The sequence below is a fragment of the Miniopterus schreibersii genome (genome assembly GCF_964146895.1).
Source record: "Miniopterus schreibersii genome assembly, chromosome: 20".
In the NCBI taxonomy this organism is placed as follows: Eukaryota; Metazoa; Chordata; class Mammalia; order Chiroptera; family Miniopteridae; genus Miniopterus; species Miniopterus schreibersii.
The window spans coordinates 23,677,425-23,693,508 of NC_138122.1; the positions used below are offsets into that span (position 1 = coordinate 23,677,425).

General features: G+C 56.7%; 1 protein-coding gene across 1 annotated transcript in view; it reads left to right on the forward strand.

Moving 5' to 3' along the window:
- RBM19 (RNA binding motif protein 19) overlaps positions 1-16,084 on the forward strand; it is a 74,529-nt gene that overhangs the window by 51,511 nt on the left and 6,934 nt on the right. Inside the window, exons 23-24 of the mRNA XM_081123127.1 lie at positions 3,067-3,187; positions 13,980-14,092. Coding sequence (XP_080979253.1) covers positions 3,067-3,187; positions 13,980-14,077 — 219 coding nt within the window. The 3' untranslated portion in view covers positions 14,078-14,092. The remainder of the gene's footprint in view (positions 1-3,066; positions 3,188-13,979; positions 14,093-16,084) is intronic.

Below are 16,084 nucleotides of genomic sequence, written 5' to 3' on the forward strand. Positions count from 1 at the left end.
GCAGCTGGGTGCTCGGGGCCCCATGGGTTGGAGATGCTGTGGCTGAAGCCGGGTATCGGTAGTTCTTTGTCTCCCAAAATGTTAACTGGAAGCAAATTCACGACTTGGGTTCTGTCCCACTCCTCTGATCACGTGTGTGTTGGATGTGTGCACTCGCCTGTGTTTGTGTAGTTCCTGTCATCAGAGTCCCAGGAAATGTGTTTGAATCCTGAGCCTTGCATTTCAAGGCAGACTCAGGCTCAACCAACGCATATATGGGCTGGGAACTGGATCAGGACAGGCCACATCCTCAGATGAGAAGGTAAACGTCCTACATCACTGAGAATCAGCAGCACCAAGGTGTTGAGTTTAACTGGATTGAGATGGATGGATGGATGGATGGATGGATGGATGGATGGATGGATGGATGGATGGGACAATTATTTATCTGGAAGATTTTAGACATGACAGCCTGGAAATGGGGCCCTGAGTGTTTCTCTCAGAAGCTCTCCCTCATCTCCACCGTATCATGACTTGGAGTGGAGCAGGGTGCTAAGTGGGGACCCACAGTCTGTCACCCAATATTGTACAAAGGGCCCCACTTATTCCCGGACTAGCTTCTTCCCAGCTCCAGCCCTGTGAGGCCAGAAGCAGCTGTAGGATTGGCCAAGAGCTTGTGTACAGGACTCTGGGAGCGTGGGGACAGGAGCTAGAAGGAACTGCCCCTTCGAGGACAGGACATCACCACAGGGAAATGGCATAGCATCCCGGGGTGCAGGCCCTCCTCCCAGGAGTCACAGGCCCCTGTTCTCCACTTGAATTGGCAGAGAAGGACCCGTAGCAGTTCTAGCCCAGCCGGTGCTCCTGCTCTCTGTGCTCCTGGGCACACATCATTCTTGGCCTGCTTAGGTCACGCTTCCTCCCGGCGATGGGGGCACAGATGGCTTGGGACAGGTTGGCAGTGTCCGTGTTCAGGTGGATTTGACGTCTGCAGGACACAGAGCAGGAGGGGCCAGGCTGAGAAGGCTCCCTGGACTTTGAAAGACAGGAGGCCCGTCCTCGTCTCTGCCCAGAGCCACAGCCCTTGACGGTAGTCCTGCCAAGGGCATCCAATGGGCCTTTGTTGCCGGAGGAGGAGGCCTGTCTCCAGGGAAGGCTGTGGAAAGGTTGGGCCCAAGCTGCACTGGCCGCCATCCAGTGCCTCTCTGTTCTGGAAAGACGGCCGCCAGGCCTGGACAGTCACGACAGCGCCATCATTCCCTCCACCTTCACAGGTTTTTCCTGGGGAACGTGGGAAAGGCAGCTGAGGCTGGGGCTCCTGGTGCCCGTGATTGGTGGCTCAGGTCGGAGGAGATCAAAGAGGTGTGATTCTGGGACAGCCGGGCCAGAGAGCCGGGTGATGGGTAGCTCTGGAGCCAGCTGGAAGTGCAGAGCAGTCCTTGCCGGCCTCACGTCCTCTAATCAGGGCCAAGGCGCAAGACCTGCTGTCCGGGGTGGGAGGTCCATCTGCCCTGGGTCGAGGCAGAGCTTGCGGCTGCCATCTGGGTCAGGAGACAGAACCTACCCCCAGATGGTCCAGAGGAAGAGGGATGGGGGGGGGGGGGGTCAGTCAGTAGGGCTTGGACTCATCAGGGATGTGAAGCCCCTAGAGACCAGTGACACTGGGAGCTGTCACCACCTGCTGAAGGGATGCTTGGAGGGAAAGGTGAGCCTGGAGCTGCAGGGGCCATAGTCCTGGAGGAAGGAGCAGGGGGAAAAATGCCTGCCCCTCTCTTCCTGCCTGCCCCCCCCCAACTCCCATTTGCTTACCCTAAATAGAAGCCAGAGGGCCAGGCATTCACCAGACCCCCTCCCAGCCTCTGTTTGTTCTTCAAGTTTGGGCTTAGCTTCCACCAGATGCAGCTTCTTGGCCTCCCCCACCCGACTGTGTCCCTGGGACCGCAGCTCCTCAGGGACCCTGGCACCAGGATGGAATACCCACCGCGCCAGACTCCCGACCAATCTCTCTCCCATCTTGAAACCCCAGCTCCCGCGATCAGGCTGTTCCGCTGCCTCGCCAGCTGAGAACGCATGTGTTGTAAAGCTCTGAATGGGCCATTTCGGCTCGGAGTCCAGATGCATTTTTATATCCGCGTGGAAAAGAACGCAGAGACTCTGTTGGCAGTCAGAAAGAGTTTTTTAAATTAAAGTTAAAAAAAAAAGGCGGAGGGGAGAAAAAGTTTCCGGCACCTGGCCTTTCTCAGAAAAACACAGCAGAGAACAAAGCACTCTTCCAACCTGCCCACGTCGGGTTTGGAAAGACACGTCCCACCCACCTCCCACCCATACTTTGCACACTTTCAGTTACTAAGTAGTCACTGTGTGCCCCATTTTACAGATGAGGAAACCAAGGCTCAGAGTGGGGCAGTCAGCTTACCCCAGGTCACTAGTATCTTCCTAGGCTGCTGTAACAAAGTACCACAGACTGGGCTTTAGAACAACAGAAATATTCTGGTCTCACAATCCTAGGGGTCAGAAGTTGAAAACCAAGGTGTCCAAAGGGTTGGTTCCTTGTGGAGGCTCTGAGGGAGAAGCTGGTAGCCGGGAAGGCCGGGGGCAGTGAGGAGGCCAAGGGCAGCTTGGCCTGGGGCAGCACAGAGGGATGGGAGATGGAATCACCAGGGCCAGCGAGGGAGAGAGACACCGAGTGAGAACGAGGGGCCTGCATGGTCATCAAGTGCAAACAGGGCTCAGCTTTCTCACATGGGGCTGCCCCTGACAGCCGGGTGGAGGGAGTCGGTTAATGGGGTCGCTCTCCCCAGACAGGATGTGCCGTTGGAAAGAGGCCACCGCCACCTGGCCCAGACCCCAGTGACAGGCCCAGGCAGAGGACATATTGACTGCACTGGCACTTGCAGCTCTCTCCTTGGAACGTAACCCACTAATGAAGTAGATGTGCTGGCGGCTCGCACACCCTCCCAAGAGCAGGTGTCAGAGGGCCAAAGCTGGCCTTTGGGTCTGCGGTGCCAGCAGGAAGACAGAGTGGAGTGTCCAAGGTTAGGTCTTAGCTAATGCGCTGTATTTTCTTTCCCGTCCCTGCTCCCCCAGCGAGCCTTCAACGCCCTGTGTCACAGCACCCACCTGTACGGCCGGAGGCTGGTCCTGGAGTGGGCGGACTCCGAGATGACGCTGCAGGCGCTGCGGCGGAAGACGGTCGAGCACTTCCACGGTAAGGGTGGCGGGGTGGCCAGGATAGCTGCCTGCACTGACGGGCCAGGGGGCCAGGAGTGACCCTGTGGGACTTTGGGTCCAGGCAGAAGAGACCGGGCATGTTGTTTGAGCCATGAGTGGTCCAGAAAGGCCTCCCCACAGAGTGGACATTTGTACCCATGAAAAGGCTGCCTGAGCAGAGGTGGTGTGAGCCTGGCACATTGGGGGAGGGCGCAGGTGGAGAGGGCTGTGGGGCCAGACTTGTGAAGGGGCTTGGTGGCCCTCCTGCCACGTCCCCCATGGTGCTCTGACGTCTCAGGTGGCACCCTGCCTTTGTTCCCAGTGAGCCCCAGAACAGCCAGCAGGTACACATTTCTCGCTTTCCCGGATGGCCCGAGTTACCCCAGCACCTGCACTGCTCCTTCATCTGTCCCCATCACTGCTGGGGCCAACTGTATCACCTGGGGACAGGATTGTTTCCTGTCCCAGCCAGTGACACTTCCCAGATCAGGCAGCAGCTTAGGGGCAGGTTGTGGGGAGGTCTCTCTTACAGAGCTGTGAGTTTTCCAGGTGGGCCTCACTGGCCTTGTCAAGACAGCAAGTAGACCTCAGTGGTGTCTCAGTCATGCAAGACATAACCCCCACAAGACAGGATGGAAGCCCTGGGACTGTGGCTCAGCCTGCCAAACCTTCATAAAACCCCTTCCGCTCACCCAGAGCCTCTCCAGCCCTCCCACTACACCTCCCACTACACCTCCGACAGTGCTCACTATTCCCCAGCTGTGGGCAGGACTCTGGGTCTTTGCATATGCTGTTCCCTGGCACAGTGTCAGGTGCAGGCAGGGCCATCAGTCTGAAGCTGAGGAATGGATGAGCAGACTTAAACGAGAAACCAGAGAAACCCAGGCTGAGTATACAGCCGCTGCTCACAACTCAGCAAGTCCCCAAATCCTGCCACACAGAAAGAGAGCCTGTCCTTATCGACAGCCATTGACAGCCCCAAATGCACCCTCGGCAAATGTTTGTGTAAGGGACTCTCCCAGGCCCCCCTGCCCACCCCTGGGGGCCAGTGCGAAGGGGATGCAGGCTCAGCACTTCTGCCCGGCGCAGAAAAGAAGCCCCTTCAATACATTGAGTTCCAGAGATAGCATCCTTGCCTCACCCCCTGGAAGGTTTCTGTGGGATTGGCCATCTCCACAGCCCTGGATCAGCCACTGGCTGAAACCCAGAAAAGCTGTGCGTGAGTGTGTGCATGCATGTTTAGTTTTCTGGCAAGAGGGTCTCTCGTTGTCATCAGATTTTCTGTAAGATCCTGGTCCCCAAAAGGTTAGCTGTGGGACAAAGGGCATTGACATTGAAATCAACAATGCCTGGCTTATGTTGCATCCTGGCTGAGTGTCCGGGGACCAATCCTTGTGCCCTCTAGGCCTCCGTTTCCCACTTTACAAGTGAGGGTGACAATGGCACCAGGCTCTGGAATTGTTGAGAAGATGACCAGGGGGATAACAAAAGGACATGAACTGCCTTTTTCTTAGCCACACAACACACACAGGAGGTGGACACTGTTAATCTTCCCATTTGACAGATGAAGGGACTGAGGCACACAGAGCTGCAGTAACTTGCCCAGGGTCACACAGGCAGTCAGTGGTGGCAGCAGTGTGGCTATAGCACCCCATACTCGGTGACTTTTTCATTCTGCCTTCCCAAGTAAGCAGGATGCTCGGGGGGGGGGGGGTGTTACAGGTGCTTGGGAAGGTCAGCCCCTCTCTCTCACCCACACCTTTGTCTGTTTAATTTCTTCAGGCAAAAGGAGGTGCCCACAGCAGCCTCGAATGTTCAAAATAGGGCTGCTGGCCTCCTGCCCTCCTGGCTGGACCCTTCTCCCCCCCACCCCACTCTGCCCCTTCCCCATGGCGAAAAGTGCCCGGCTCATTTGTTTCAAAATCTGCATTGTTCAGAGCCTCCAGGGCCCTGGCAGATGCGGGGCAGGTGGGAGCCGTGCCCAGTTCCTGCCCCCAGCCCTGAGTGCTGCCAGGAAGGCACTCAGGTCTCAGGTGGAGGTTGCGAGTCCCATTTGCCCAGCCTGAGCCCTGCGGCCACCACAAAGGGCTCCCTGTGGAATGTGGGCCTTGGAATGAAAGGCTGGCATCTTAACCATTCGGCGGGGCCCAGCAGGAAGCTTGCTGGTGACACCGTGGCCTCCAAGCTGCCCTCTGGGACCATGGGAGGTGGCCCCAGCTAAAGCCCTCACTGTGGCCCATGCAGTCAGCGTAGTTACCCGAAATTCACCCCTGCACCCAGGGCTCAGCCTCCCCAGCCGACCAGCCACTAAATGGTAACCTGGGGCTCAGCCCTGGTGACCAGCCTCTCTCTCCTCCCTCAGGTCCCTGGTGAGCCTAGGTCACGGTGGACAGACAGCTGAGTGTGCAGCTCAGACTAGGTGACACGTTGTTATTATTATTATTATTACTGTTACCGTATCAACCTTCATCTTTTAAGCCTTACCCGGTGCCAGGTACTAGCTACAGCCTTTCACAGGTGTTAATCCTGCAGAATCCTAGGAGATAAATACTGTCATTATCCTGTTTCAAAGATGAGGAAACTGAGGCACAGAGAGGGCAGGTAACTTTGCTGAGGGCACCCAGCTACTGGCGGCCGAGTCAGAAGTTGGACCTGGGCTCCTAGCTGTCCTGCTGGACCAAGTTTTTGTATCGGGGTATGTCGCTGTCCCTTAGGTTTTACCCCAGTGTGTGTCCCCATACCTGTTCTTTGATGGGCACGTCACTCGGCCTCAGCTCTGTCATCTGTATAGTGGGACCGGGGTGCCTTCCTCATTAGGAGGATCGTGGGCCATGAGGAAGACGGGCCTGTGAAGCCCCTGATGCACAGCAAGGTGCCATAGACACTAGTCCTGCCTCCTTCTCTGGGCCCAAGAACAGTCCTGCTGTTCTTGCACTCTGGTCAGCCCAGGCCAAGGAAGGATGCTCTGGCAGAGGGCTGAGACGTAAAGGAGGGCCCCGGTTTTCAGAAGCCTGGACAGTAACGTGTGTGTGTATTGTGTGTGTGTGTGTGAGAGAGAGAGAGAACATGAATGTGCCTCGCAGGCAGGCAGTGCTCAAGTGTGTTTGCATCCGACTCTAGATCTCACTGGATCTCCCATCTGCAGTGCATAGCTCTCTGCGCGTAGTAGGCGCTGTTAGTACACAGTGGCATAGCCCTGTGTGAGGATGTAGTAGGCAGTTAGTGCACTGTAGTGACGAAGAGGAGGGTTCCCCATGTCTTGCCATTCAGCACAACTGTAGGGGGAAAAAACATGCCAGGTGCCCAGTCTGGTGCTCTCTATCTCTCTGGGGTCCCTATTGCCACCCGAAAGAAGTTGGTTTAGTTTTAAACCCTCCATACTCCCCCCACCTCCAGGTGGAAGCCTTCATTTTACCCATTGTCCCTGGATAAGGGCAGGGTTATATTTTCCCTTCCACGCTGATGCTTATGAAACACCCATGAAATTGAACAGCAAAGAGCAGGTCTTTGGAAGGCATTTGAAGAGTTGTCCTGACTCGGCAGAGACCTGGACACCAGGCAGGTGCTTTCGGAAAAGGCCCAGGGTAGGAACACGGCTGTCTTGCACAGAATCGGCCCCCGCCTCCCTCCCCACCCAGCATCCCCGAATCTGCCCTCTCGCCTCCCCTCCCACCCCTGGCAGGTGGAGTGGAGCTCAGAGCCTGGGGGGGGGCAGGGAGGGAGAAAGCGGAAAGCCAGCCCCCGCCGTGTCCTTTTCTTCCCCGGCCCTTACGAGCCAGCGGGGTCACGGCATCGAGAAGCTTTCAGGGCCTGGCAGGCCGCGGTCCCTGCGAGCGCGCCGAGAATATAATGGCATGGAGGCAGTCCGCCCGCACAGCCCTCTGTTTCCGAGCGCGCAGCCAGGGAGGCGCCAACAAACAGGCTTTTATTTGGCCAGGAGCACGGCTCTGCTTCCCCGCGTTGCCTTGTTCCAGCTGGGAGGACTGATGGGCTGCGGTTAGCGCCGACACCTCTCACCTCCAGAGCTGGGCGCGCAGACATGACCCGCATGGCAAGTGGCTGGCAGCAGCGCCTCCCCCGCCCGCCTGCCCACCCCACCCGAGGCAGGCCAGGCACAGATGGGGTGCCTGTCCCCTTGGTCACTGGCCTCTAGCACAGCTGCCCTCCCAGCTGGGCAGGGGAGGAGGCTGACTGTTGGAGCTCTGTCCCCTCAGCCCGTCCCCCAAACCCCATGCATTCAGGGCGCAGCCGGAGGGTCAGATTTGACTTGTCCCTGACACCCCTTGTCCTCTCACTTCCCCCATCACACCCCTCACTCTTCTTCCTCCTGCTTTGTGCTCACATGTGCGATGGTCTGGTATCCCCTGTCCCCATGAGGCTTTACCCTCCAGGGGACAAGACCCTCTCTGCATTTCCTGCCCTGGCCCTGAACCTCGCAAAGGAGCCAGCCAGCCAGAGATCTGGGCGGAGGTTACCACAGGTGCAAAGGGCATGGGGCAGAAGCATGTTCCTAGCAGGCCATTGTGGCTAGAGAGCAGGTCCAGGGTGGGGAGCAGTTGGAAACAAGCAGAGCTTCCTTTTGGGGCCTTGTGGGTGTGGCAGGGAGCCTGGCTTTTATTCACAGTACTGCGGCAAGTCCCTCGAAGATTAAAAGAGGGGAGGGCCATGCTTGATTGACACTGCTGGCTCTCATCCTCACTGCTGTATGGGACATGCATTGTAGGGGACAAGAATGGAGGGAAGGGTCCTATTGTAGTCATCCCAGAAAAGGAGGGTGGTGGCCCGGGCAGGGACAGAGACCAGGGGGTAGACAGAGGCAGGTGGATTGAGCATTGTGATGAAGGTAGGGTAGAGCCAGCCAGACTTGCTTCTGGAAGTCTGGAGGGAAACTGAGGCAGAGGCAGAGTTCTTTGCTCTGAGCCACCAGAGCATGGTAGCACCACGTGACGATGAGGCACAGGAAGCTGGGAAGGGGTGGGGGCAGGACCTGGACACGAGGTTTGAGATGCCTATTAGGACTCCCCGTGAGGTGTCAGGCAGATGGATCTATGAGTTGGGAGCTCAGGGCGAAGTCTGGCTGGGATATAAATTTGGAAGTCGTCAGCACACAGATGATATTTAAAGCCTGCAACAGTTCACCAACCCCCCCCCTTCCATAACTTAATCACTCACAAGACGGCACATTTTCCAAAGATCAGGGACCAGGAGAGCCCGTTATCCCCATGCCAGACCTTGCAAATATGCTTCCTTGATCTTGGCCATGAAAACATAATCATCGGGTTTTAAAAATCACAGTCAGGAAAGTTCAGGCAAGTATGTGAAGTCACAGAATTTATTATTCAAAATATCCCTTTGCCGTGGATCTTCCCAGCTCCCTGGATACCGGCGGGTCCCATAAGCTCTCCTCGCCTCATCTTTATTCCTCCATTCGGGTGCTTCTCACTCCCCGCTTAGGCTCTTTAGGAGGTGTTGCATCCCTGGCCTTGGAGTGGGTGTCCTTCTCCCTGCTCCCCTCTGTGCTGGTAGGTGGCCCCAGGAGAGAGGTAGAAATTGGCCAGGAGGTAGAAATTGGCTCCTTCTCACACGCCCCCAGCCGTCGCAGCTGGGAGGCTGGTTGGAGAGAAGGAAAATGAAGAGGCAGGAATTGTTTTGGTCAAGGCAGCTCCTAGGTGGCAGCTGCCAGCAAGAGTTCAAGTGTCTGGCCACGAGGAGGGAGCCACGCTCCCTGCCGACCGCTCCTCCCTGCAGAGGCGCTGGGAGGCTCAGCAGGCTGCGCAGGTGTCCTCGGGCCTCCCGCCTCCCGCCCCCACGCCCGAGCCTCTTTGAGTGGTGTTTTGGAAATATTTCCAAGCGCTCTGGCAATACCCTGCACAGCCCGCGCCCCTTCCCCCGGGAGCGGCTGTCCGTGTGGGAAGGGACTTGCTCCCAATCCAGCTAAATTGTTATTGACTTGTGTTCTCTGCGTTCCACAAACATTTCACTCCGCCGTCGCGGCGAGGCCGGGATTCCCCGCTAGGGCTAACGGGGAAGCCAGCTGTGCGGGCCATTTCTCCTGCTCTCCCTCATCCATCACGGAATTAAACTGACAGGAGGGGAATTTCAGAGCGACTTGGGAGGGGAAGGGGCCGGGCCCGCATTGGACGAGGGTACGGGGGCCTGGGGACCAAGTGCTGGAAACAGGCAGGAGAAGGGGGGACCTCCCTCTGGGGTTGTGGCTGGCAGCAGGGGGCGGCCAGGTTTGTTTCTGGACTCTAGGCTGGCCCAAGCCAGAGAAACCAGAGAAAAACATGCAGACGAGGGGGTGTTATTGCTGCTTCATGATCACAAGTGAAGCCAGGGGGGCTCTGTAGACAGAGGAGAGAGAGAAAGTGAGAGGCTACATGGGGGAGCCATCCACTGGGATCAGCCACAGATCTTCATGTTGCCTACAAGACATGAAAAAAATGTGTGTGTGTTTTAATTAGTTGCCACTCTTTTGCTATCAGATTTGGCCTGAATTTGAGATTCTGGCTTCTCTTGAAAAATCGGGTCTCACCACGCTGGCCTTGATCTCAGTGAGGGAGCTGGACTGAGGTGCTTGGGTTTTTCCTTTTGCCACAGTCCACAGCCCTCCCTGTAGTCATCTACCTAGACCCCAGACTGCATCACATTTCTGCCTGGCTCCTTTAGGCCTTTGCATTTACAAATCCTGGTCTAAACATCATCCCACCTCAGACCTGTGAGGCACCATTACCATTTCTTCCCTTTCGGTCTGTACCCCCAACCCAGGGCCTGTGCCAGGAGAAGGAGACAGGGAGTTAATGTTGGCCGAGCCTGTTGGAATTGAAGGATCCCTCCAGGCCTGCGGCAGGGAGAGGGGGGTGTCTGCTAACCTTTCCTGGTTTCTTTTCCTATGCAATGACTCACCATCACCTAGACACTCCCCTTGCTCTGTGCCTGCTCGGCTCCTCCGTCATCTATAACCAGTGCAAATACACAGGACCATGCCTGAAAGCCCTGGGCTCAGCCTGGTTCCATACCCTGCCATGGGCTAAACCCATGCTGATCCAGGCAGGGCACCTTCCCCAACCCCAGTCTAGCTGCCAAAACCAGTGCACACCCATGATGCCCACGACGCCCGTGATGCCCAAGCACAGAGCGAGGTCACCCCGGGCTACACTAAGGTCAGCCTTGGCCTGCATGGTTGGTGGGTCAGTATATCCTTTGGGGTTTTCTTGGTGCTGTATCACTAGCACCAGGCCTAGCACATAGTAGATGTTCAATGAACACTTGGTATGAATGACTGCAGGCAGGAACTGTTAAGGCACCCTTGAGATAGGAGAGCAGGCACTGGGCCCACTTAATAGAGAGGAACACTGAGGCGTGGAGCTCAGCAGCTCCCTTTAGTCCTCAGGCCTGTGCGTGGCCCTGTGGCCTGAGAAAGCCCTTGGTCCTCAAGGTGGGAACCGTTAACGTGTCCCAGAGCTGCTTGCTGATGCTTTGGGTGGGTGGCCACCAGGATGGGAATACTCTTAAGCACCCTTGGCGCTGGGGGCTGTGCTGTAACTGTGACCCAGGTCATCCAGCCCAGAGCAGCAGGTACAGCCTGGCTCCAGCTGGCACCCACGCCCTCATCTCAGACACAGCCTCCCTGACTGTTCATGCTGCCTCCTCTCAGGGTGCTGTTCAGATGCCTTCTCCCCGACTGGCCACGGCCACGCTCTGTCCCCTCTCCACTTGCCTTTCCTCAACGTTCTGCCTCCAGAACAAAACCCCACGAAGCGCTTTCTCTTCTCCTCCCAACAGCTCCCTGCCCACCCCCTCACGCCTTTCTCCCTGCCTGCCTGCCTGTACCTTCCACACAGGCGACAGCGCCAGCCAGGGACGGCTGAGAGACACGGGCTGGCATTCTGTCAAGGAATTAATTGAAAAATAAAATCATTAGATGGGAACTCCAGAAATGCAGAATGGTGGTTGGAGGGTGGGGGGGAGGGGGGCAGGGCTGGGGGGTTGTCGGGGGCTGGCTGAGCTTTTTGTCAAGTTAATTTCTCGGGTGTGGATGTTGGGCAACGTTCGCCTGTTGTTTATCTTCGGGTGCAGCTGTAATGCTGAGAGCGCACAGCTTGTTGTGTTTATTTATTTTACACCTTTCTCTGGTTCTGCATTGTGTTTGTTTGGTGAAAACCCACCGAGGCGCTGATGTCGGGGAGGTAGGATCCTGCAGCTGTTCCTGCAGGCAGGTGCTCCCCTACGGCAGGGCCCACGGGGCTGTTGGGTGGCACTTGGTGGGAACTCAGGGCCCGGTGTGTCCTCTGCAGGGGTACCTGGGGGCCCGGCCTGAGCCAAAGGTGCCAGGCTCGCAAGAGCAGTACCAGCGTGCCCAGCGTGAACCCAGATACACACACTAATCCTCGCAGCCACCCAGGGAGATGGGTCCCATTTTCATTCCCAGTGTACCCAGGGAGTGAAAGTGACTTGCCCAAGGTCTCTGAGCCATGAAGTGGTGGAGTGGGGACCTCAGATTGTCTGACTCCAAAAACCATGGGAATAGCCAACTGCCTGTCTGCCTTCCATGCCCCTCGCCCCCAGTGGTCAGTGGCTACCCCAGTGCCTCCGTTTTCCAACTTGCAGGGGGACAGAGTCATGCCTCCTTGGCCTTGATGTACTAGCCTTCCTGTGACAGTCCCCACCTGTTGGCACTCATTGGCCTAACGGTAGAGAGAGACCTGTTACGTTAGCACCTCTCACAGCGGTAATAGTAACAGACTGTGGTCTCAGCGTCATTGGTGGACCCTACGTCTTCCCACCTGGGAAATGGGGTGATGACACCCACCTCTGAAGAGGGTGCTTGTAAAGAGCCTGGCCTGTGTATGTTTCCTTTCGAGCTGCAACCTCTCCCTCTGGGCCTTAGTTTCCCTAGCCAGGTGACAACTCAGGTGCCTCTCAGCTCGGCCACTCATTTGTTTATGGTTATCCCAACATCAGCAGTTTTAATTTTAGAAAATGACTCACCTTGTAGCCATTTATTTTTCATTCGTCCAACAAATGATTACAGAGCACCTACTGTGTGCAGGGCCCTGGGACACAGCCGCCGATAAGACGGACCCAGCCGCCCCCACTGCCACTCCCGTTGTTAGCAGCTGGGAGGGGGTGTCAGTGACAGGCCCGCAGGCCCTATTTTGCTGCCCTTCTATTTCCCGGCTCCTATTACCTGCCCACAAATTCAATTTCCAGAGGCCATTGTGCACCTCCAGCGCCTGGCGATTATAGGAAAGAAACCAAGAGCATCACGGAGGGAGCAGGAGAGAAAGCGGGTGTCTGAGCCGTGGGCTGCTGACCCTGCCCCCAGTCCATTCTGTCCCCTCTCCCTTTTCATGATTAACAATGATAGATGCAGCTGCCAGGCCTTGAGGCTCCCCAGGCAGACTGGTGGGGGGCAGCCTCCCACACCTTCCTCACCCTCGCCGAGGGAGCAGCTCGCCATGTCCCCCCATCCCACTTGATTCACTCATCCCTTCATTCGGCAAATATTAACGAGCCCTCACAAGGCGCCAGGCAGTGTGCTATGGCAGGGGACATAGAGTGGATGGGACAGCACAGCGTCCCATACACAGAAAGGCCTGCTGCGAGGGAAAGTACAGAGGGGGATTGAGGGTAGGGGGTCCTGTTTTAGACAGGAATGGTCAGGGGAGTCCTCTCTGAGAAGGGGACGTGGCCAGTTCAAGCCCAGCTCCCCCCACTCTGTTTGTTTCCTTTCTGGAGGGCCAAGGGGACCCTCGTGCCTTCTTCTGCCACCCTTCAACTCCCTGGCATTCTCTGGCCAGAAATGGAGACTTTCATAAAAAGTGGAAAGACTGGGCTTTGGTGTGGCTTGAATTCAAATTCTGGCTTCCTGTCTGTGGCTCAGTTCCCTCACCTGTCAGAGGCAATAATAATACTTGCCTGCGGGATTGTTGAAAAGAGTTGAGTCATAGCACATAGTAGGTTGTCAGTCAGTAGCGTTTGGGGCCAGAGGACATGTATTTTGCTGAGCCTATCATGCCCTGTCATATGTTCACACTGTGCATCTACATCGTCTTTCCCCTTGCTTCACAGAACTCTGCGTTCTTCAAAGCCCCAGTCAAATCACCCATCTCTAAAGCTACCTCTGATTGTTATTCCCACCATGCTGCCTCTGGAATCCTTGAGCATCTATTCACCCAACATTTATTTATTGAGCATCTACTGTATGCTAGCCACATACTTATATACTGTACAGTTAAGAGCCTATGACCTCCAGGAAAACAACAGTTACCACTGTTTCCTCAACCATTGCCCTGGCTCGACACAGCCTCTCTGAAGGGTTTCAAGGCCCCCACACCAGGCAGAGATGTGTTAACCTCTGAGCTGCTGGAAGGGGATCTTGCTCCCTCCCCTTCAAAATGGGATCCTTTCCCCTGTGGGTGGAGTTGGGGAGTGGGTGGCCCCCAGAGCCGGAGAGTTTCTGGGCCTGAAAGAGGCAGCTTCCCACAGTGAAGCTGGCGACTAACCTGCAGTCTCTCTCTCCTCTCTCACGGTTTCTCCCGCGTCTCCCTGGCTGCCTGTACTCTCCTACCTCCCCCTTCAATGCTCCTTCTCCCCATTTCTCATCTCATTTCTTCTGCCTCTCTCCCCGCATCCCATCCTCCCTTGTGTTTCTCTTCTCTCGTCCCCCGCCTCCCTTTTGCTCACCCCTCTCCCGCTCCCTCCCTCCCTCTCTGCCATCTCTCTCTCCCTGCCTCCAACCCTCTCGGCTGTTCTTTTCTCCTCTCTTGCCATCTGGGCTCCCACAGAGCCCCCGAAGAAAAAGCGGTCTGTGGTGTTGGACGAGATCCTGGAGCAGCTGGAAGACAGTGAAAACGACAGCGAGGAGCAAACCCTTCAGCTGTGAGCTGGCACCGAGAGGGTATGTGACTCCGGGGCCCTGAGGACCAGGGACAGCCGCTCCGGCTCCTGCGCGCCCTACCACGTGGGCTGGGGTATAGTGCTCTCAGTGGGGTGGGAGCAGCAGGCAGCGAACCCTCCGCTGGTCCAAGGTCAGCGGGGACGGGCTGGGATCCTGAACTGCAGAGGCCTGCTCTGTGCCTACACAGGGGGCAGGCCCGGCCACCTTAGGAAGTCCTTTGTGGGGGCAAGGGATCTGGAAGCAGCAAAAACAGACCGGGCCTCCCTCCCAGCCTGGCTCTCACATGAGTTCTCCAACTCATTCCTCCTCCCCATGGCCCTGCGATGCCACAGGGTCCTATCCTGCTGGCAGGAAGGTCAGGGTACAGAGGGATCCAGCACATGGGAGCAAGGACCCTGGCACCCCACTGCCCCAGGGGCTGAGGGCAGCTCCTCAGACCTGGGAACCCCCGCCCACCTGCCTCACCTCCCTGGGCCCAGCCTCCTTTTCACTAACTGGTTCCCACTTTCCAGGGCTTCAGTGAGAAAGGATGTGCTGAAATAATCCACGAAAAGTGCCAGGCACAACGCTGAGCATGTGAGGTGGCTCCAGAAGCTTCCATTCTTGCTCTCCCCTCCAGGGCTGCTGAGCTGGGGTCCTGCCTACGCCTGGTCTGTCTGTCCAAGGGGCTGCTCACAGCCTGGGGCCTGGCCTCTGTCCTGCCCCATCATCACCTGGGTCTGCCGGCCCTGGTTTAGTCCCCAGGGTGTCCTCCAGTCCTGCTGACCTCGGGGCTGGGGAAGCCTCTGAGCTCCTCAGTGGGAAACCCCCAGCTCGGAGCTCCAAGCCCGACACCAGTCTCCTTGGTTGAGCCCAGCTGTGTCCCTGTAGCAGGCGCTTCCTGCTCACGGGCTGGAGGCCCTGGGAAACACATCCAAGTCCCCAGCCCTGGCAAGCAGTGTCCCAGGGCTTGTCCCAGGGCTTATCCCAGGCTTGGGGTGCCCGTGTGCACACATCTACTCCAGTCCGGAGATGCAGCCTCCCCCATGGGTATGGCCTGTTCCCAGCACATGCCAGGGGGCAGGACAGTGCAGAAGAAAGAGCTACAGCTCGTGTGACCTGGGTCTGCATCTCGGCCTAGCCATCCCCAGCTATGTGACCTCAGACCACCGAGGTCCCTTTTGACCCTCAGCATCTTTTTCTATAAAATGGGGCTGATATTATACTATCCTCAGAAATGGTGCTGGGACTGAATCAGTCAACCAACGCTCATCAGCACTCTTGTTTCCTTCTTAATTCGGGGCCTGTGGGTGGAGCTCAAAGTGAGAGTCTAAGAACCTTCTATCTCTGTGTAAATCCTGGTTTATGCATTTTGAGAGGTTTAGTTTTCATCCAGTTTTCAGGGTGGCCTGGGACCCAAGCCGTGTTCCATGGCCCCGGCTGCCCTGTGAAGCAAAGCGTCTTTCCAGTTTCCCATAGAAGACAGTGGAAAGGGCGCAGGCTGGAGACAGAGGCTGGCTGAGCCCACTCATCCATCGATCCATCCGTTTATCTATCCTTTCATCAGACACTTAGTAGGTGCCCCTGTGTGCAAGATACTCTGTGGGACGCCCGGGATACAAGGTTAGAAACGCTGAGCCATGTGTGGGTCTATCTTCTGAACCTGGGTCCACACATAGGCCAAAGACCTTTCCAGCGGCCTCCGCCCGCGCGTTTTCCCTCCTTTCCTTGTGCCGCCGGCCGTTTGCATCTCTGGCCAGGCCAGCCCAGCCCTCGCAGCGCCCGCCTGGGCTCCTCGGCGTTTCGGGGATTAGTGCGAGCTGAGCACGCGGGCTTTGGTGAACAGAGCCGAGCTTGGTTTCAACATCTAATTCAATTTGTTCTGCCGAGATTGAAATATGAAATGGTTGCCAGTCAAACGTTCAAAGGACAGGGAGTGCCTGCTGAAATTTAAATTTTAATGAAAATGACTTTAACCCTTTGGTGCGCCTCGCAGAACTGGGACACATGCTC